Genomic DNA, 22,862 nt, shown 5'->3' on the forward strand with positions numbered 1-22,862 from the left:
TGGGATTGTATTGGGCAGGTGATGAGCAGTGCCTGGTTTTCTCCACACATACCGCTTAGAATTAACGCCAAAAAGTTCAATCTTGGTCTCATCAGACCAGAGAATCTTATTTCTCATAGTCTGGGAGTCCTTCATGTGTTTTTTGGCAAACTCTATGCGGGCTTTCATATGTCTTGCACTGAGGAGAGGCTTCCGTCGGGCCACTCTGCCATAAAGCCCCGACTGGTGGAGGGCTGCAGTGATAGTTGACTTTGTGGAACTTTCTCCCATCTCCCTACTGCATCTCTGGAGCTCAGCCACAGTGATCTGTGGGTTCTTCTTTACCTCTCTCACCAAGGCTCTTCTTCCACGATTGCTCAGTTTGGCTGGACGGCCAGGTCTAGGAAGAGTTCTGGTCGTCCCAAACTTCTTCCATTTAAGGATTATGGAGGCCACTGTGCTCTTAGGAACCTTGAGTGCTGCAGAAATTCTTTTGTAACCTCGGCCAGATCTGTGCCTTGCCACAATTCTGTCTCTGAGCTCCTTGGGCAGTTCCTTCGACCTCATGGTTCTCATTTGCTCTGACATGCACTGTGAGCTGTAAGGTCTTATATAGACAGGTGTGTGCCTTTCCTAATCAAGTCCAATCAGTTTAATTAAACACAGCTGGACTCCAATGAAGGAGTAGAACCATCTCAAGGAGGATCAGAAGAAATGGACAGCATGTGAGTTAAATATGAGTGTCACAGCAAAGGGTCTGAATACTTATGACCATGTGATATTTCAGTTTTTCTTTTTTAATAAATTTGCAAAAATTTCCACATTTGTTTTTTTCTGTCAAGATGGGGTGCTGAGTGTACATTAATGAGAAATAAAATTAACTTTTTTGATTTTAGCAAATGGCTGCAATGAAACAAAGTGACAAATTTAAAGGGGTCTGAATACTTTCCGTACCCACTGTATGGGGTCACACCATAGACTATATATGGGGTCACACTATAGACCGTATATGCGGTCATACCATAGACTATGGGGTCATACCATAGACCGTATATGGGGTCACACCATAGACTGTCTATGGAGTCACACCATAGACCGTATATGGGGTCACACCATAGACCGTATATGGGGTCACACCATAGACCGTATATGGGGTACTTCTAGCTTCTCGACTCAGCAGAATTAAACGTTTGAGCAGTTTCTGAAAAGCAAAAGTAAGACAGAAGAAACATCAGTCTCTCTTTATCTTCTGTTTTATTTATGACGAGTGTCAATGAGAACAAAATGTATATTCAAGTTTTATGAATCTTTTCAAGAAGCTTACCTTGTTTTGATTCCTATTTATATGAATATATACATATATATATATATATACATATATATGTAATACAACAATGTACAACTACTGCAATACAAGAGTCCTGAATTCTCCTCTACAGTAGAAGTATTATTAGTACTTCATGTATCAAACGTACCCATGTGAGCGATATGTTATTATTAGTAATGATGAGTTAGAAGTAGAAGTTCACTGTTTGGTAGATTCTTCTACTAACGTATGAATATATTTATGAGATGATCATATTTTTGTATGAAATAACAACAGCTCTCAGATCAGTCTAAAAGAGTAAAAAGTGTAAAAACCCTGAACTATCCCAGAATGCACTGCGCTGCTTTATGATTGGTCAAATCCCAAATATCCGCCTTGAAAAACTGAGCCGAGAACAAGCTGGAACGAACCGGCAGCCGAAAAATTTGAACAGGATCGTAGCTGAACCTATGAAACGTAGTGCTGAATAAATATAAATATACTGCATGTAAACAGTAAACAGAGCAAAAAGCTCCAGGTGAGGAGGATGTTGGGTGGATGGAGGGTTTTGGGGTTCAGAGGAGGTCCCAGCCCCTGCACTCCTTTTTGCGGGCCAGTTCTGGGTTCTTGCACCGGTTGTTTCTCTCGTTAGTTCTGTACCGAGTTCTCACCGACACCAGATCGCTGAGTCGCAGATCCTCCTGAACTCTGACCGAGCAGCTGGCTTCAGCCTCCTCGTCCTCGTTCAGGAGGAACAGCTGCTGCAGGTCAGGGTTCAGGTCGTCCAGAAGTGACGCCTTCTTCTGGGTCTCTGAGGTCTCCCGAGTGTGAAACCGGTGGACGACGGCCTGAAAGGTTTGAAAGAGTTTCACACTCTCAAACGTCCACAGTTTTCCTCCAGACTGCATCCTGTGGACCAGCTGGTGGATCACCGTCCCCTCATACAACCTGGACCAGATGAGGGACAAGGAGATTTCACTGTGGAGTACTTTTACTGTCACAGAGTATTCGCGTTAACGCATTCATTAATTAACGCCGACAATTATTTTATTGCGCGATAACGCATTTGTTTTATTTATTATTTTTTATTTTATTTTTTTTTATTGAAAGACAAGAGACAATACATATACATAACAACAAGAGAATGACAAGAACAGTGGGATAAAAGCCAGCAAACATCCTATAGTCCGTAATTTTAGTGCTCCTATATGCTGAAATTCACGGTAAACACATTTAAACGGCACAGATTGGGAGCGAGCGAAGGACTTTGAAAGTTAGTGGAAAGATTAACGTGAGACAACATCCGGTTTTTTCAGACGAACATCCGGTTTTCAGAATAAGATGCCAACAAAGTATGAATTATATTCACATTAAGTATAAAACATGCTACCTGCATCTCGTGAACCAAATGTTATTGCCCTTTTGTTCATATAGCAGTACTTTTAAAACAAAAGTGCGCAATTCACTACTTTTGAATTCATTATTGAACTTTGCCATAACAATGAGATTAATCGCGATGAATCGCAAAAAATCCTTGCGATTAATCACGATTAAATATTTGAATCGTTGTCCAGCACTTGTATACAGTATATATATATATATATATATATATATATACTGTATACAGTATACATATATAAATAAATATAAATATATATAAATATATATAAATATAAATATATATAAATATAAATATAAATATATATATATATATATATATATATATATATAAATAAATAAAGGAGCTGCAGCACAGGTGTGTGTGTGTGTTCTGTGGAGGCTCACCTGGAGATCTGGGGCTCAGGTAAGGGGAAGCCCAGCAGCTGGTTCAGCTGGATGCCAAGTTTCAGGCAGGCCTGCCATTGGTTGAAGGAGTGAGACAAGACCAGGTCCAGGTCCTGTCTACGCTGATGGTTCTGAATCTGCAGAGCTGCAGCACACACACACACACCATTTACAGGTTGTAGTGCTAGTTCTTACTATTTTCATTACATTTAACTACAATTAAATGTAACATTAAAGTGTCATGTTTGTGGTTATTAATAATCATAAGATGATCTTTATATGTTCTATGTCTCTATGTTTATAATAATCATTAGATGGTCTTTACCTGCTCTGAGTCTCACAGGGTCTCCAGTACTCAGACCCAGCAGCAGAGCCTTCAGCAGCTCTTCTGCTGGAGGAGGCTGAGCTCTCTGCAGCCAGTAGCAGGTGGCGGCCACCGGGAGGCGCAGCTGAGGCGGCACGCGGCTCAGAGAGTCCTCAGAGACCTGAAGAGCCTCCAGCAACACCTGCAGACGTTGAGAGGGCTCCACCTGGAGGGGGGGGGGGGGGCGTAACTTCATAATTTCTACATGAATACAACAGCAGAGCCACTAATGAAGTCATCACTATATTAAGCACATGGTCACACCATGGGAGTTCACCATGTGCTCCGAACAAAGAAAGAGTTGGGCCTACATGTCTACAGGATAGTCAGCAGCCTGATTTGAGTTAAGATTCACACCACCCCCCCTATGAGACATTAAATCTCACCTCCGTGTGACGTTTCATTTAAACTCAACGCTGAGGTCTCATTGGACGACGGCCACAGGCTCCACAGGGGAAGCTACTGAAGCTATAAAACTCTGCATCACCTCCAGCTCTGAGCCGTCCCACGCCGTTCAAACAACATTGTTGTTTTTGGAGAAAACCTAGGTCATCGTCTTAACTTCACTTGACGAACAATAGACTGTCTTGTTTTTTTGGATGCTGAAGAAGAGAACGGATAACTTCTACGTCCCGTTCTCTCCCCGTTAACGTCGACATGTTGCCGGTCATAAGGAAGAAGAACTCCCTCTCTGCACACAGACAGTTTATCGCCGTGCAGCTTGAAGCTCCACAACCAAGTTTAACCCAGAAACCTGAAGAAGCACATTGACCGCTACGAAGCCGTCTCACAGTAAGAGGCTGGTGTGTCTGGGCAGAGTCAGGTCATAGTGTGTTTATTACCTTGTTTTGTTCTAAGGTTACTGTATTGTTATCACGTGTTTCTGTGTATGTTTACGGACCGCCGAGTTCCGTTAGTGCTGTGAAGAAGCTGCTGTTGTGTTCCATGCTGCTGTAACAGTGTGTTAGATCAGGGGTCGGCAACCTTTACTATCCAAAGAGCCATTTTGCCCTATTTTTCACCAAATAAAATTCATCTGGAGCTGCAAAAGCTATTTGATATCACAGCTTATAAAGTTTTGTATATAGTTATATTATATATACAAAAACTATAGTTTGTTGTATTTGTGAAAATATAGAACAAGAATAAAGACAATTCTTGACATTTTATTGCTATTTTACCTGTTAGAACAATATCAAGCTCTTATGAAGAGGAGTTTGCTGCAGCAGCTGAGAAATCGCTCTTTTTCACTCATCTCCAGCGTGACACTTTTCAGCAAATGCTGTGTGTTTGTTCTGGAAGTGTTGCATTACATTTTTTGTTGTTTGCAAATTTCTCGCCACATATCAAGCATACAGGTAAGTCAGCATCGTTGGCAGTGAAAGCAAATGAAGACGTCCACGCAGAATCAAACTCTATTTTCCTCCGTGACTTTTCTTTTTTTGGATTTATCCATTGATGGTTCAATGTTGCACCTATACTTTATGATAATAAATAAATAATAAACACGGGGCTCCGTAATCTGCGCCAAGACGTCAGAAACTTTATTCACTTCTCCCACACTTCATCAGAACCTATTTTTCTCTTTCCGTCTCATCCTCCACAATAAAAGCACCAAACACGTACAGGAACACTGCTTCCTAGAGAGCTCTTAACATGCTCAACATAATAGCTTACAATAGTTTACCGAGGGCGGGGGTCTGCAAATCATAATTACCCAGATAGCAGTTGACTCCAGGGATCCGCCCGGAGTCGACTGCTATCTGGGTAGTCACCTGCAGGGAAAGGCGCTTGACAGCGACGTAATAGGATGTGATGCACATTTTAGATGACAAAATATGAAAACATTTTTTATTTTGGCGGCGTGTCCAGCGGCCGTTTGAAGTCACAGTTAGCGGCTTTGAGGAGGACGGACACAAAACGGAGGACTTTCCTCTTCTTATGAATGTTTCTTAACTATTGTGAAGTCCACACACACAAACTATGAAGGAACTAAACATTGATTGCTCTCCAGAACGACAGAGACTTCAGTCACAAGCAGAGCAAAGTATCAAGCTTGACCTTTCATTATTAAAGACTACTTTATTACTCCGTCGTATTTTTTGAACGAAGCAACCAATCTACTTCCTCTTTACACCGGCACCTTCCTGCCCAGTGTACGTGAATAGTCACGTGATATTTGTTTTCAGGCATGTTATTCTGGACGGAGATCATCTCGAATGATGCTGAAATGCCGTGTGGACGGAAATCGTTTTTGTTTTAAAACTCCAAACTCCACTCCAGTAGTAGAGTAGATGTAGCCTCAGGGAGCCACAACAGAGGGGCTGAAGAGCCGCATGCGGCTCGGGAGCTGCGGGTTGCCGACCCCTGTGTTAGATCATCACTGTGAGTGAAGCTGGTAATTGTGACTTTACCAGTAAACACCCAGAATAACGGCCAAATCTAAGTTCACCAGTCGGGTTTCTGTCTGATAGAGAAACAGTTCCTGTATTTACCCCCCTTTGTTGACTTTAGATAGCGTGCCCATGGATGTATAGTAGTTGTTGTTAGTTTAGATATTAGTTGACTAGATCATTATTATTAGAACTTAATAAACTCTGTTATTAAAGAGCAGCTGTGTGTGATGACTGTGTGTGTGTGTGTGTGTGTGTGTGATGACTGTGTGTGTGTGTGTGTGTGATGACTGTGTGTGTGTTTCTTTGTGTGTGTGTGTGTGTGTGTGTGTGTGTGTGTGTGTGTGTGTGTGTGTGTGTGTGTGTGTGTACTGTGATAGCAGCTGATATCTAACCTTCTCTCTTCACTCTGAACGTGTAACAGCACTCAGGCTGTTGACATTGGAAGTTAATAGTAATTATGAGACTTGGGTCCCTGTTCTCAGGGTGGAGCCCGTTATTATTAATAATTGTTAATAATCTTATTGATATTAATAATTCTATTGATGTCAATAATTTAGTTTTTCATATTTGCTGATAACCGAACACGCTCCTTTTGATTAGCTTGTGTTCCATTTATTGTGTATAACTTTTAACTATAAGTCGGTAGATTATGATTTATGTTTGTATTCATGTGTTTTAGTCTCGTTTGTTTTTCACCATTTGCTTCAACAAAAAGTCGAATCAGCAGAAATTCTGTCGGCTTCACCTGGTCCACATCAGTGTGTGGTTGTAGTTGTGTACCTCACCTGATCCAGTGAGGAGAGAACCAGGTCCCTGGAGGTCTCAGTGAAGGTGGGTCTGACAGTGATGAAGTCCAGCTCTAGTCCGTCTCGGTCTCTCTCCATCACCTCCCCCCCGTCTCCCAGCAGCAGCCCGTACATCACCTGTCGGAGCATTCTGGAGGTCCGGTGAGCGCTGGGCGAGTCTCTGTGATCCACGAAGATACTGAGAGACATCCTGTTCAGCAGCAGGACGTCCAGGAGGTCTCGATGGAGCCGGGCCTGAAACAGAGGCAGCCGAGTCCAGGCCGGGACGAGACCCGCCACCTCCAGGAGGACAGGACAGATTTATATATACTAAACAGTTTTACAAGACTTTCTATCATAACTACATTTTATATGAAATACTTCCTTCATTGTCCTCCATACTTTAATGTTAGATGTGCGTAGAGGATCATTACACTCTGATATGGTCTACAAAGATCCATCGTCCCAAATATAATTTCAACGTTTTATATTAACGTGAAAACATCTCCTTCAAACTACTGGATTTATTCAAGTTTATCACTAAAACTACATTTTACAGATGACATGTGAACACATCACGATAACGTTATAATGTACCTTCAGCCAGTACTCATGTTCACTGAGCAGAGCCTGAAGGCATCATAATGTAACTGAAGTGAACCTCCTGTTGGTTAGCCGTTAGCGGTGCTGCTAACGTTACTAGCTCTCCTCCTGTTGGTTAGCCGTTAGCGGTGCTGCTAACGTTACTAGCTCTCCTCCTGTGGGTTAGCCGTTAGCGGTGCTGCTAACGTTACTAGCTCTCCTCCTGTTGGTTAGCTGTTAGCGGTGCTGCTAACGTTACTAGCTCTCCTCCTGTTGGTTAGCCGTTAGCGGTGCTGCTAACGCTACCAGCTCTCCTCCTGTTGGTTAGCCGTTAGCGGTGCTGCTAACGTTACTAGCTCTCCTCCTGTTGGTTAGCCGTTAGCGGTGCTGCTAACGATACTAGCTCTCCTCCTGTTGGTTAGCCGTTAGCGGTGCTGCTGACGTTACTAGCTCTCCTCCTGTTGGTTAGCCGTTAGCGGTGCTGCTAACGTTACTAGCTCTCCTCCTGTTGGTTAGCCGTTAGCGGTGCTGCTAACGTTACTAGCTCTCCTCCTGTTGGTTAGCCGTTAGCGGTGCTGCTAACGATACTAGCTCTCCTCTGATTGGTTGTTTACAATGAAACATGATCAGAGACTAGAAACACATTTTCTACTGAATGTTGGAGGATAAAAGTTGAATTACACTGTGATGGTTAACGATAAACTGTTATTAAGCGGATAGACCTTGAGGATCGACCGCTAACTGAGGTCTTACTACCCGACGGACTGGTCTTCATAAAGGAAAATTAAGATTTGAATTACTTCTTCGGCTGCTGGGAATGGAGGCGTCCTCCCGTGGATGAAGAACTCGGTCAGGGAGCAGGAGGGGAGCTGGTACTCCTCCATCCCCAGATACAAGTTCTTCAGCAGCTCTTCTTTTTTTGTGCTGCGTTTCAGATCTCTCAGCGCCGCCTCAAAGGCGTCCTGAGGCCTGTGGAAGCGGAGCAGCCAGCGGAGCAGCCCCTCCAGGACGCTCTTTACCCCCCCGCAGCCCTCCGGGGCGAACTGAGTCCAGCTGACGGACAACTCCGTCCTCAGGTTGACGTAGTCGTTTCCGGCCAAGGCGGCGAAGACGGGCAGCAGCTGCTTCTGGAGGTCGAAGAACTTGCAGAAGCTGGAGGTGTTGTAGCTCTTACAGGGGATGAAGCTCAGCCCACCGCTCCTCCGCTGCACCGCCTCCCACTGGAAGTGAGAGAGGGGCAGCAGCCCCGCCGGCAGGTCGAAGATGTAGAAGTCGCTGTCTTTGGAGAGCACCGGGACCCTCCACTCCCGGGCCAGGGCGGCAATCTCCTGGTCGGCTTCTCCATAGCACTGAGCCAGTGGGACCTCCAGCCGGTCCAGAGTCTGGATGAACACCAGCTTCGCCAGCTGAGGCAGGACGCCTCTCGGCATGTTGCTCTCCGCCGCTTTGTGGGCTTTCTTGATCTGGTCTTTGGCTCTCAGAAGCACCGTCTCGAGCTTCTTGTCGGTGTGGTCCGAGCCTCCATCCAGAACCACGTACGGAGAGATCCTGCAGTCTCTGAGGGCTTTGATGAACTTCTCAATCAGGACCTCAAATGAAGCGTACTCCCCACCGTGGTTCTGGTCCAGACCTGATCAACCAAAGGAGACACAGGAACACATTAAACACCACATTTAGTCTCAGTGTAGTCCTGATCCTCTATATGACCTCCATCAGTAAAAGAGACCATCAGAGAGAAGATGATCTATTTCTATATAGTTATTCTTAATGCTCGTCATCGGGTCCACCGGACCGTGGACAGACCTGGATCCTCCAGCAGAGACCGGCCCACTGTGGACAGACCCACAGAACCAGAACAGAACCAGGACTGAGAGGGGCAGACTGTCAGACCCTGCTGCAGTAAAATGAGGAGTTCTAAAGGGAGTCTGGTGCTCAGAGACACTACCACTTTAGTCCACAGGGAGCGCCAGAATCAACACAAAGTTAAGGTTCATCTTAGTAACTTTAACTGTCATTGAATAAAAACCAATGAATCACAACATGAGTCACGTGGTCTGTGGCGGCTGGCCAATAGGGGGCCATGGGGCGTGGCCAATGGCCAACTTGAGCCACAAAAAAAACAAAACATTTTACAAATTGTCAATATTTGTGTTTTTGAAATATGGAATGTATTTATTCATTTATTTTTCAGGGACAATGCACACTAATCAACAGTTGAACTGTAAGTGAGCCAGAGTTAGCCAGAGAGGCTAGTTTACATCTGCTGTCCCCGGCCAGATGTTTCAAGGCAGCCTAAAATAACAAAATCTCAAATTGAAACGGAATTAAAATTCATAGAGAAACGGACAGCAACGTATAGACAAAACCAATACACAGCAAAAGAAAAGTGTACGACATTAAAGCAGAGCAGACATAACAGGTTTCAGCATGCGTCACGCAGAACAGACCCACCTACAGGACAAGCACATATATAACACTTAACACATGAAGCACTTAACATACACATAAAAAAATGGAAAATAGCAACACTGAACAAGACAAATGCACATATAGATGAAACAAGCAGGCAGGACAGACAGCACATCAATGCTGGCACACCTGATTGGCAACAAGCCATTTCTTCAGGTTATGCTTGAATGTTTGGTACGTGTTTTGTGTGCGTATGTGGCGGCAGAGCATTCCACGAGTGAGCTGCCTTCACAGAGAATGACTAAGTTCTTCTACTGAGTATTTTATATGTTATTGTTCTTTATATCACAGTTCTGGTTAAAAGACAGTAAACTATTGAAATAAAGGTTCACGTTTAGACCACATTGCACCAGGGTTTATAAACTGGCTTTAAACTGAGGCTTAGTGAGTGATGATCAGTTATTATCAGAACAAATGACTTCACTATTAAAATATGGTCTAAAGGAAAAAAACGTTCCAGCCTGAACCAGTTCTGAGTTTTAAACTTTAGTCACTTTTAAAACTTTCAAACTTTTAACACTTTCAAACAGAAACCAGACTTTGTGAGTTTAACGTCTGTTATTGATCACTAAATAATAATGAATAATAAATAATGAATAATAATAAATAATGAATAATGAATAAAACTCAGCAGTCAATTAAAACACCAAATCCTAGAGTTCAGTACTTTGTCCTAGAGTATAATACTTTGTACTAGAGTTCAGTACTTTGTCCTAGAGTATAATACTTTGTACTAGAGTTCAGTACTGCACTACTAGAGTACAATACTTATACTTAATCCTACCGGAGTTGAAGTACAGTATGAAAAGGAGGTTTAAACCGTCGATCACCAGCCGACTCTTCCTGAACTCGACGTCCTGGTAGATGCTCCGGTGATTCTCCAACAAAGTGGTCAGACCTCGGACCCCCATCCTGGGTCCTGGATCCTGGATCAGGTGCTGGATCAGGTGCTGCTGAGGATCCGGAACTTAAAGGTCTGAGGCTCCCTTTCTGTTTCCTTAAGTTTCACTTTCCTGACATCAGCAGCTCCTCAACAGACTGATGCAGGTTTATACATTTATAGATCTATAGATCTAGTTCTATAATATGTGTTATTATGTTGAATATATTATTATATTGAATATATATATTATGTTGAATATATTAATATATTATCATATTAAATATATGTGAATACATTAATATATACAATATATATTGATATATTATTATATAGAATATAGAATATCCCCCAGTATGAGCAGGAACATGTTGCGGGGGAGAGGGAGGTCTGGGTCAGCCTGCTCGGGCTGCTGCCACCGCATACACTCCGCTCTCAATGTACAAACACACATTTACAAGGTTTGATGTTTTAATAAAATGTCAGAATTATGAAAGTTACAATCTCATAACTTTAATAAGTAAAATAACAACTTTTATCTTTTATTTTCATCCCACTGTGCCATACATAAACACATTTTTTTCAGTGAATTGTTGTTTTCTTGCATGAATGCGTTTCTTTACGTTGGACCTTGAACGCATCAGAGTAGAAGGAGGGTGTCACGTGGTTAACGCTTCTTCCTCCGGACTGGTTGAAACCGACAGAAAGCACCGGAGCTTCTGCAGCGGACCCTTCAGACACACAGTGAGACACACACACTCACACACACACCCACGCACACTCCTGCAGACATTCAGCACTATGTCCTCTCTCTGTGTCCGGAGGACTCGCTGCTTCCTCCGGCAGCTCCTCGCCGCTCAGCCCGCCGCCATGCAGCGACACTACAGCCTGGATGTGTCCGCTCCGCTGCTCCGGACGCGGGGCTACGTTAACGGTCTCTGGGTCTCTGCAGACTCGGAGTTCCCGGTTCTGGACCCGGCCACCGGGGAAGAGATCGCCCGGGTGTCCGATTGTGGCCCCGCGGAGGCCAAGCAGGCCGTGGACGCGGCGCACAAGGCGTTTCATTCCTGGAAGCTGTACAGTGCGAAGGTACGTCCGCCTCTGTGTTGGCAACCGTACTCCGTTAGATAAACGACCAATTTAACATCCATGTAGCTAATGCATCAGGAAAACACAAAGAAGTCTGTGAATGCATCATATTGTCTAAAGTAAGAGGAACCAGGCTTTAATTCGGCTTACATATAATTCAATAAATGTTTATTGTAAATTTGTGTTTGTACATTGAGAGCGGAGTGGAAACCGGAGACAAATTCCATGTATGCGTAGGCATACATGGCCAATAAAGCTGATTCTGATTCACCCAACATCACAGTAATTAAATATAAAAGTAGAAATAGTTCCATGATACGTGGACCAGCTAAATTCAGATGCGTCCTGGTAAACATCATTATTGTTGTTGTTATTATTCCGGTCGTTGAAAACAAACAGAAGATAAGAGGAAAGTAAAATGTGTTGGTAAATTATTTCAGCATTTCTGTGTAGCTGAGAATGAACTAGATATGTGATCGAGCTATGTAACGTTCAGGGTCGCATGTACCGTCCAGGGTCCGTGTGGCGTTCAGGGTCACGTGTGACGTTCAGGGTCCGTGTAACGTTCAGGGTCATATGTGACGTTTAGGGTCACGTTCAGGGTCCATGTAAATGTTCAGGGTCACGTGTGGCGTTCAAGGTCACGTGTGGCGTTCAGGGTCCATGTAACGTTCAGGGTCATATGTGACGTTCAGGGTCATATGTGACGTTCAGGGTCATATGTGACGTTTAGGGTCACATTCAGGGTCCGTGTGACGTTCAGGGTCCGTGTGACGTTCAGGGTCACGTGTGACGTTTAGGGTCACGTTCAGGGTCCATGTAAATGTTCAGGGTCACGTGTGACGTTCAGGGTCACGTTCAGGGTCCGTGTAAATGTTCAGGGTCACATGTAACGTTCAGGGTCCGTGTAAATGTTCAGGGTCCGTGTAAATGTTCAGGGTCACATGTAACGTTCAGGGTCACATGTAACGTCCAGGGTCCATGTAACGTTCAGGGTCCATGTGACATTCAGGGTAACATTCAGGGTCCGTGTGACGTTCAGGGTCCATGTAACGTTCAGGGTCACATCAGCGTTCAAATGCTACTTCACGAACCAGAGGGTTTTAACCGTCACAGCAGAATAAGCTGTTTGGCAGAGAAGATTTGGCAAATTTTTCATGGCCGCAACCCACATACTCAGCTGTGCTGCTCATCCCACAAATGCATGTTCCTCATGAATGAGCCACCCTTTGAAAGGTAAATAAACAGGCTTTCCAACGGTATAACATTTATTGCCAAGAAGTATTGTTACAACAGAGAAATAATCTACCAAACACTAATTTCCGAACTTTTTGTTCGATGTTTATATACAGATTTATTTATTTATTTCAGTGGATTATAGTTGTTGATTTATTCATGTGTTCATCACTATAATGTTGCAGTTGGTAAAGAGTTTTCTACAATAAAACATTTATTAGATGAATAGATTTGTTATTATTGATCAGAATAAAGTAACTCGAGTTAATAAATGATAATAAAAAGTAAATGCGATGTTTACTTCAGAACAGTGTTTTATAAAAACAATGAGAAACAGTTTCATGTAGAAAATGCATCACAAAGCTGTCAGTTATTAAACCAAAGTCCAGCTCAGTTAGTTTGGTGACAATTTGACTTCTTCTGTTATTCTTTATAAGTAGAATACACAGCGCTCATATGAACGAGGCTCCTTGAACTCTACCTTTAGACTCTAGTTTAAAGTTTCTCTTGTTCATTATAAGAATACAAAGCGCTCATATGAACGAGGCTCCTTGAACTCTACCTTTAGACTCTAGTTTAAAGTTTCTCTTGTTCATTATAAGAATACAAAGCGCTCATATGAACGAGGCTCCTTGAACTCTACCTTTAGACTCTAGTTTCTTATTATCTTCTGAAGTTAATTGAACACCGCGTCTCGTTGAAAATGAACCATGATGGAAACACAAACACACAATTTCATACTCATATTTATTTTACTCACAATGACGACTTTGTTCAATGAAATGGTTTCAATTTGTTCCTGTTTTTTAATATTTTCATTTTTAGGGCTGATGAGATTTAATGTTTTTCTGCTTGGCAACAGTCACAATCTGATCATTTAGTACGTTTATTAGCTTATTTGAAAGTGTTGATTAATCATTTTAGATGATTTTAAAATTATTTTAAATAACTTCACATGATTTTAAAACGTGAAAACAGTAAAATGTTTTCTGAATTCTCTGTAAAACATTTGAGTTTTTCTACAATCACTTTAGTAACTGTACAAACTATAGAAACAGGAGATTATTTCAATTTAGATTTATAAATTGAACAAATTATCACTTTTAGAACTTCAAGTTGATTCAATTTCAAATGTTCAGCAAAACAAAACCACATGACAGAAAACCCAACCTCTATTTATCTTATTATTGAATTAAATGTTCCTCTAGTTATTTATATACAGTGGGGAAAAAAAGTATTTAGTCAGCCACCAATTGTGCAAGTTCTCCCACTTAAAAAGATGAGGCCTGTAATTTTCATCATAGGTATACCTCAACTATGAGAGACAAAATGAGAAAATAAAAAAATCCAGAAAATCACATTGTCTGATTTTTAAAGAATTTATTTGCAAATTATGGTGGAAAATAAGTATTTGGTCAATAACAAAAGTTCATCTCAATACTTTGTTATATACCCTTTGTTGGCAATGACAGAGGTCAAACGTTTTCTGTCTTCACAAGCTTTTCACACACTGTTGCTGGTATTTTGGCCCATTCCTCCATGCAGATCTCCTCTAGAGCAGTGATGTTTTGGGGCTGTCGCTGGGCAACACGGACTTTCAACTCCCTCCACAGATTTTCTATGGGGTTGAGATCTGGAGACTGGCTAGGCCACTCCAGGACCTTGAAATGCTTCTTACGAAGCCACTCCTTCGTTGCCCGGGCGGTGTGTTTGGGATCATTGTCATGCTGAAAGACCCAGCGACGTTTCATCTTCAATGCCCTTGCTGATGGAAGGAGGTTTCCACTCAAAATCTCACGATACATGGCCCCATTCATTCTTTTCTTTACACGGATCAGTCGTCCTGGTCCCCTTGCAGAAAAACAGCCCCAAAGCATGATGTTTCCACCCCCATGCTTCACAGTAGGTATGGTGTTCTTTGGATGCAACTCGGCATTCTTTCTCCTCCAAACACGACGAGTTGAGTTTTTACCAAAAAGTTCTATTTTGGTTTCATCTGACCATATGACATTCTCCCAATCCTCTTCTGGATCATCCAAATGCTCTCTAGCAAACTTCAGACGGGCCTGGACATGTACTGGCTTAAGCAGGGGGACACGTCTGGCACTGCAGGATTTGAGTCCCTGGCGGCGTAGTGTGTTACTGATGGTAGCCTTTGTTACTTTGGTCCCAGCTCTCTGCAGGTCATTCACTAGGTCCCCCCATGTGGTTCTGGGATTTTTGTTCACCGTTCTTGTGATCATTTTGACCCCACGGGGTGAGATCTTGCGTGGAGCCCCAGATCGAGGGAGACTATCAGTGGTCTTGTATGTCTTCCATTTTCTAATAATTGCTCCCACAGTTGATTTCTTCACACCAAGCTGCTTACCTATTGCAGATTCAGTCTTCCCAGCCTGGTGCAGGTCTACAATTTTGTTTCTGGTGTCCTTTGACAGCTCTTTGGTCTTGGCCATAGTGGAGTTTGGAGTGTGACTGTTTGAGGTTGTGGACAGGTGTCTTTTATACTGATAACGAGTTCAAACAGGTGCCATTAATACAGGTAACGAGTGGAGGACAGAGGAGCCTCTTAAAGAAGAAGTTACAGGTCTGTGAGAGCCAGAAATCTTGCTTGTTTGTAGGTGACCAAATACTTATTTTACCGAGGAATTTACCAATTAATTCATTAAAAATCCTACAATGTGATTTCCTGGATTCTTTCCCCCCATTCTGTCTCTCATAGTTGAAGTATACCTATGATGAAAATTACAGGCATCTCTCATCTTTTTAAGTGGGAGAACTTGCACAATTGGTGGCTGACTAAATACTTTTTTCCCCCACTGTATGTATTGGTGTATTTGATATGGGACAGTGCACATTAATAAAAACATTACTGTAAATGTGCCAGAATTGGCCAAGAGGCTATTTTTCATCTGTAGTTTATCTTCCTGTTTACTCTTTAATATTTTCCAATCTGTGAAATATTAATCTTCTAGTTTTTCTGCTCACAGACTCACTGAAACACATTAACTGTGAATAACAACATGTGGTCATGTGACTCCTGAAGCGATGTGATTGGTCGTCCTGTAGGAGCGGAGCATCGTGTTGAGGAAGTGGTTCAACCTGCTGATGCTGCACAAAGCAGATCTGGCTAAACTCATCACCTTTGAATGTGTGAGTATAAAAATATATATATATATGTGTATATGTGTGAGTGTGAAAAAAATAAAATACAAAATGTGTAAGTAAAAAAAGTTAGTTAAATTATGAATTATATCTGCAGTAACCAGGAGTTCTCTCTCTGTCTGTCTCCCTGTCTGTCTTCCAGGGTAAACCCCTGGCTGAGTCTCTTGGTGAGGTGGCGTACGCCGCCTCCTTCCTGGAGTGGTTTTCAGAGGAGGCTCGGCGGGTCTATGGAGACCTGGTCCCGTCGCCCGCCAGAGATCGAAAGATCCTCCTCCTCAAACAGCCTGTGGGCGTGGCCTCCATCATCACACCGGTGAGCAGCCAATAAGAAGCTCCCTCTTATAGCTACAACATGTCACCTACTATTATGGGATGGAGATGCTTCACCATCAGGTCTTTCACTTTAAGACCTTCATCAGCTCGGTTTACTGATCATTAGCTAATGCCAACATGCTAAGCTAACATGGGGAAACATGTTATGTATATATAAATAATAAAGGTATAATATAGGCATTATATATTTATAATATAGGTATAATATATGAATAATGTGTAGTACACATGTATTACACATGTAATATTCGTATATATTATACCTATATTAGACATATTCATATCATTCATATATTCTCCATATAGTACACAATGTGTGTACTATATGTATAATATATGAATGATATGAATATTTTGTTCTCGTCCACAGCGGAACTTCCCCATATATAATATACATATAATATATATGTGTAATATATATACGTATAATATATATACACGTATAATATATACACGTATGATATATACACGTATAATATATACATGTATGATATATGAATCTGTTGTTCTCGTCCACAGTGGAACTTCCCCAGTGCGATGATCACCAGGAAGGCAGCGGCCGCTCTGGCCGCCGGCTGCACGGTGGTGGTGAAGCCGGCCGAGGACACGCCGCTGTCCGCTCTGGCTCTGGCTGAGGTGGGTTCTCCGAACATGTAGAAAACGTCAAACATGTTCTTTCTGTGAACATCTGGCTTGTTGTTCTGCAGCTGGCGGAGCAGGCGGGGGTCCCGGCGGGGGTGTTTAACGTGGTCCCGTGTTCCAGAGAGAAGACTCCAGCGGTCGGAGAGGTTCTCTGCACCGACCCACTAGTGGCCAAAATCTCCTTCACTGGATCCACCGCCACGGGAAAGGTGAGTCCAGAGTCTTTAAGAGGAGGGGGTTCTATTATCTATACTAATTATATACTACTTATTATATATACACTACTTATTATTTGTGCTGGGCAAGTTAACGCGTTATTATCGGGTTAACGCATTCATTAATTGACGCCGACGCATTTTTTTTATTTTGAAAGTCCGTGGAGAAAGTCTTCAGCAGACTACGTTGATGCAGCTTGTGGGAGAACTTTAGATAAACAAAAGCAAGACAAGCGGCGTTACAACGTGCACCAGCTGTTGCTCTGCCTGGAGACTACTGGACATCGCTGCGGTAAAGTCAGCAGACACTTATGTTGGGAACGTAGAGGAGCGTGTTTAGGTTATCAGCATCTAAGAAACTAAATTCTTGACATCAATAGAATTATTAATGTCAGTAACAATTATTAATGATTATTAATAATAACGGGGCACCACCCTGCGAACAGGGACCAATAACCAAACAATAAAACTAAGTCTCATAATTAGCGTTCACTCATAATGTCAATGGTCTGAGTACTATTTCACATTCAGAGTGAAAGTGAAGGTTTAAGTTCGAGCACAGGCCACTACATCCAGTTATTATTACACACATATGCACGAGTAATCACAGACGACTGCTCTTTAAAATATAACAGAGTTTATTAAATGATCAGATCAAGTAATATCAAAATCAACGAACACTATCATACAATTATATGTCTAATACCTAAAGTCAAATGAATAAAGTGGGGTAAGGATATGTATATAGATATATGTACATGTGTGAGTGTGTGTGTGAGTGTGTGGAAACGAAGGGGGGGGGCTACTCAAACAGTGATGGTACGTAACCTGAAAAGGGGCGTGTGAGCCTACAAGCAAAGATGGCGGAGTCTATTGACCTGCGACAAGATAGCTGAGAGGTGGCTACGTGTAACCACGTACAATGTGGGTTGGGACAATAGATTACGCGACCACGTGTCTGAGAGGTTCACCCAAAATCAGTGTATCTAACTATGTGTGTGCAGGTTAGTAGGAAGAGAGGGAGAGAGAGAGCGAGAGCTCTGAGCGCGGTGCTCGGCGCTGCAGTGTGAGGAACAGCTGATCACTCTAAACTCTGCGGTCGGATTCTGAACCGACCGGTCACGCTTGTACGGTGATAGTTGCGGTTCTAGATCTCACTCACAGAGCCGATTTAAAGAAGAGAGAATACAACCAAACAAAATAAAAATAATACCCAAAACAAAACACATCTTTATCACTGCGGTGAGATGCGAGTATTGCTCTCGTATCACCCCGAAACTCGGTCGGCGAGACGAGGCTCCGCCACCGTGGTTTTGGTCTTTGAAGTGATAAAATCACAACCTCCACATCCACTAGCAGCGACGGATCTAATGTAAACAGTTACAGCAGGAAATACACAATATAACGGGACTCCGTGGTCCGCGATGCTTGCGCAATAACATGTTATAACACGACAGTAACTTAACGTAACAAGATACAGGAATAACAACGACATAACGAATAGGCTAAATTAAGCTAATGCTAAGCTAAGCTAAGCTAGGCCCAGATACCAGTAACTCTTACTTGTAGAAGCTTCGTTCGGTAGGGTACGTTTCCCGTGGTGGGGATCAGTCAGTCCTCGAGTAGCTGCTGGCTCTCGGTGGAGCGGCCTCGGGGCTGGCTTGCGCAGACTCGGCCTCCTCGCTGCAGAGAGGGGCTTTTTAACTTCGGCTGAGGGACGAGGTTTGGGTCGTCCTTCCCGGAAATCTTCGGCGAGGAAAGATTGTTACCTTCTGCCGGCGGTGTGTACACAAAAAGGGTGGGAGAACGGGGCATAGGAGTTATCCGTTCTCGCACTACAGGATCCAAAACTCAAAATAAAACAGTCTGTTCGACCAGCGAATGTTACATGTGACCTGATAGGATTTGATGAGGCCGCGGTTCCTCGTGGATCTTCTTGTCCCCTGGACGAGTCCGGAGTGAAGAGGCCTTGTGGACCTCCTGATGACACCAGCGGTGTCTGGACGGAAGAGGAAGAATTCTAGCTGTGCTCAGGCTTATAAACCAGGTGGCACAACCAGTGGGGGGGCCCTTTCTTGGCCAATGAGGGACCAGCATCAGGTTTCTGCTGGAGCTGGGGGGTGTGGTCATCCGGCATGAGGTTTCTTGCAGACCCCAGGTCAGGCGTTTTGGTGAAAGGAAGGAACATGGCTGCTCCTTTGTTTGAAAAGCACGTGTGAAGGTCTCAGCCAGCCAGGAGAGCAGGGTCAGATCCCAACACTTACATGTTAGTGCACCTATATGCTGACATTCACGGTAAACGCATTCAAACGGCACAGATCGGGAGCGAGCAAGGACTTTGAAAGTTAGCGGAAATATTAGCGTGAGACAACATCCGGTTTCTTCAGACGAACATCCGGTTTTCAGAATAAGATGCCAACAAAGTATGAATTATATTCACATTAAGTATAAAACATGCTACCTGCATCTCGTGAGTTAAAGGGAAAATATACATATGATATAAGAATGATATAATATAAGAAATATGATCACTACTGTGTAAAGAGAATACTGCTGTTAAAAAGCAAAAAGCAAAAAAGCAAAAAGTGTTTGCAAACCAAATGTTATTGCCCTTTTGTTCATATAGCAGTACTTTTAAAATAAAAGTGCGCAATACACTACTTTTGAATTCATTATTGAACTTTGTCATAACAATGCGATTAATTGCAAAAAATCCATGCGATTAATCGCGATTAAATATTTGAATCGCGATTAATCGCGATTAAATATTTGAATCGCGATTAATCGCGATTAAATATTTGAATCGCGATTAATCGCGATTAAATATTTGAATCGCGATTAAATATTTGAATCGCGATTAATCGCGATTAAATATTTGAATCGCGATTAAATATTTGAATCGCGATTAAATATTTGAATCGCGATTAAATATTATTTTTATATATATATATATATATATATTAGTGTTGGGCAACGATTACAAGTTTTAATCACGATTAATCTCATTGTTATGTGCAAAGTTCAATAATGAATTCAAAAGTAGTGTATTGTGCACTTTTATTTTGAAAGTCCTGCTATATGAACAAAAGGTCAATAACATTTGGTTTAAACACTTTAAACACATCAGGTTGTTGTTAGCAGCAGTATTCCCTTTACACAGCAGCAGTTATAACACAGTTATAATGATTCTGATCATAGATATTCATAACTTTATCTTCATGTGTGTAAGAGATGCAATTTAAATATACTTCTTGAGAACTGCAAACCTATCTACGTCATGTTTTTATGTTTGTTAAATTCTCAGTAGTGATACTAAATGATGCTTATTATACATATTACAAACAAAACACTTTAAAAACTCTAAAACAATAATTTAGATGAATCATTTATTTTTTGCTTTTGTTGGTATTTAGGTCAGACACATATGCAACGCTGATTACCGTAATATGTGTGGTATTTGTTATAAATGTACATTGGTACATAGAGGGTGATAAGAAGCTGTACATGGAGGGACTTAGGACCCAGGGGACTGTAGGTGAAGGAAACAGGAAGAGACGCCACACAAACAGCTGTTCACCGCTCGCTGCCGGTTCTTGTGTTAAAAATGTCCACTTAATAATACATTTTTAAAAAATTGCGTTAACGCGAAATAAAATAATTGTTGCCATTAATTAATTAATGCGTTAACGCGATAATAACGCGTAAACTTGCCCAGCACTAATATATATATATATACTACTTATTATGTATACTACCTATTATAGGATAGTGCTTATTATATATATATATATATATATATATATATAGTACTTTATTATATAATACCACTTATTATATATAGAACTTGTATGTAGTAATTATTATAGAACTCATTGTAGAATACTACTAATATATGTACGAGAACACATTAGAGGAATGTGATTCTGGTTTGAAGTTTCTCTAAATGTTCAGAAACAAACCGCTGAAAATCAAAAGAGGTCAAATACACATTCAACCTTAATGTTCATACAAGAAGGTGAAACAATATCTTTATATATGAAAATATATAAAAGCAATGAAACGTGTGAATACAAGTCGAACTGTTTCTGTGAATTGTAAACAAATATAAAAGAAGAGGTGATATGAAGTGTGTGTTTATGTACATGTGTGTATTTATACATTTTTTTTATACTTCAGGTGCTGCTGAAAATGGCTGCCGACACCGTGAAGAAGGCGTCCATGGAACTGGGAGGCCACGCCCCCTTCATCGTGTTCGACAGTGCTGATGTGGACAAGGCGGTGGCCGGAGCCATGGCCTCCAAGTTCAGGAACTCTGGACAGGTAACATGAGGTTTCTGGGTGAAGCTCACGGTGACGGTTCTGATGATGATGATGATGATGATCTTCTTCTTCTTCTTCTTCTACTTCTACTTCTTCTTCTACTTCTAGACGTGCGTCTGTTCCAACCGGTTTCTGGTGCAGAGCGCCATTCACGACCGCTTCATGGACAAACTGGGCCGAGCGATGGATGCCGAGCTCCGTCTGGGTCACGGCTCGGAGCCCGGCACCACCCAGGGCCCGCTCATCAACACCAGAGCTGCAGAGAAGGTAGACGCCTGCTTGTAGTTGTCGTAGTCAGGTGGTGGTAGTACTCGTTGTCGTAGTAGTCAGGTGGTGGTGGTAGTAGTTGTCGTAGTCAGGTGGTGGTAGTACTCGTAGTTGTCGTAGTCAGGTGGTGGTAGCAGTTGTCGTAGTCAGGTGGTGGTAGCAGTTGTCGTAGTCAGGTGGTGGGAGTACTCATAGTTGTCGTAGTCAGGTGGTGGTAGTACTCATAGTTGTCGTAGTCAGGTGGTGGTAGTACTTGTTGTCGTAGTCAGGTGGTGGGAGTACTCGTAGTTGTCGTAGTCAGGTGGTGGGAGTACTCGTAGTTGTCGTAGTCAGGTGGTGGGAGTACTCGTAGTTGTCGTAGTCAGGTGGTGGTAGTTGTCGTAGTCAGGTGGTGGGAGTACTCGTAGTTGTCGTAGTCAGGTGGTGGGAGTAGTTGTCGTAGTCAGGTGGTGGTAGTTGTCGTAGTCAGGTGGTGGTGGTGGTAGTTGTCGTAGTCAGGTGGTGGTGGTAGTAGTTGTCGTAGTCAGGTGGTGGTGGTAGTAGTTGTCGTAGTCAGGTGGTGGTGGTAGTAGTTGTCGTAGTCAGGTGGTGGTAGTAGTTGTCGTAGTCAGGTGGTGGTAGTACTCGTAGTTGTCGTAGTCAGGTGGTGGTAGTAGTTGTCGTAGTCAGGTGGTGGGAGTTGTCGTAGTCAGGTGGTGGGAGTACTCGTAGTTGTCGTAGTCAGGCGGTGGTAGTACTTGTTGTCGTAGTCAGGCGGTGGTAGTACTTGTTGTCGTAGTCAGGTGGTGGGAGTACTCGTAGTTGTCGTAGTCAGGTGGTGGTAGTACTCGTAGTTGTCGTAGTCAGGTGGTGGTAGTACTCGTTATCATAGTCAGGTGGTGGTGGTAGTTGTAGTCAAGTGGTGGTAGTACTCGTAGTAGCCCCGCCCCTTTTAGTTATTTCAGTGTAACCTCTAGCCCATTGGGCAGCATCCAGCAGTGAAGGGTGTAAATGTAAGTGTAACCCAACACATTATCTCTCTTTACGCAGACGATGTCTTGCTCTATATGTCG

General features: G+C 42.6%; 2 protein-coding genes across 5 annotated transcripts in view; one reads left to right on the plus strand and one right to left on the minus strand.

Annotated features, from left to right (window-relative positions):
- Nucleotides 1-1,246: 1,246 nt before the first annotated feature.
- On the minus strand, nt 1,247-10,583 carry aste1a (asteroid structure-specific endonuclease 1a). Its single transcript, XM_076078499.1, has 6 exons — nt 10,451-10,583; nt 7,998-8,827; nt 6,616-6,915; nt 3,396-3,600; nt 3,071-3,215; nt 1,247-2,233 (listed from the first exon to the last, which is right to left on the minus strand). Exons 1-6 carry the CDS (start codon nt 10,575-10,577, stop codon nt 1,861-1,863), a joined length of 1,980 nt encoding a protein of 659 aa, XP_075934614.1. The 5' UTR covers nt 10,578-10,583; the 3' UTR covers nt 1,247-1,860.
- Nucleotides 10,584-11,215: 632 nt separating this feature from the next.
- The window catches only part of aldh5a1 (aldehyde dehydrogenase 5 family, member A1 (succinate-semialdehyde dehydrogenase)), a 13,806-nt gene continuing 2,159 nt past the window's right edge, over nt 11,216-22,862 (plus strand). The window contains exons 1-8 of one of the 4 annotated variants that reach the window (XM_076078464.1): nt 11,216-11,290; nt 11,371-11,635; nt 15,938-16,021; nt 16,176-16,346; nt 16,886-17,002; nt 17,074-17,217; nt 21,400-21,543; nt 21,652-21,810. In XM_076078464.1, the coding sequence (XP_075934579.1) occupies nt 11,417-11,635; nt 15,938-16,021; nt 16,176-16,346; nt 16,886-17,002; nt 17,074-17,217; nt 21,400-21,543; nt 21,652-21,810 (1,038 nt within the window). In that variant the 5' untranslated portion in view covers nt 11,216-11,290; nt 11,371-11,416. Of the gene's footprint in view, nt 11,636-15,858; nt 16,022-16,175; nt 16,347-16,885; nt 17,003-17,073; nt 17,218-21,399; nt 21,544-21,651; nt 21,811-22,862 lie in introns of all 4 variants that reach the window. The other 3 variants (XM_076078467.1, XM_076078465.1, XM_076078463.1) reach the window with 3 other exon arrangements.

This window comes from Anarhichas minor, unplaced genomic scaffold, assembly GCF_050575085.1.
Source record: "Anarhichas minor isolate MPS153535 unplaced genomic scaffold, ASM5057508v1 ptg000066l, whole genome shotgun sequence".
Lineage (NCBI taxonomy): Eukaryota > Metazoa > Chordata > Actinopteri > Perciformes > Anarhichadidae > Anarhichas > Anarhichas minor.

Bases quoted from the DNA above. Each gene is read 5' to 3' on its own strand.
- aste1a (XM_076078499.1), bottom strand. From the start codon at position 10,577: ATGGGGGTCCGAGGTCTGACCACTTTGTTGGAGAATCACCGGAGCATC. The intron at 6,916-7,997 runs GTAATTCAAATC...GTCCTCCTGGAG, and splicing joins CATTCCCAGCAGCCGAAGAA to GTGGCGGGTCTCGTCCCGGC. The intron at 2,234-3,070 runs GTGAGCCTCCAC...CATCTGGTCCAG, and splicing joins CCTGAGCCCCAGATCTCCAG to GTTGTATGAGGGGACGGTGA.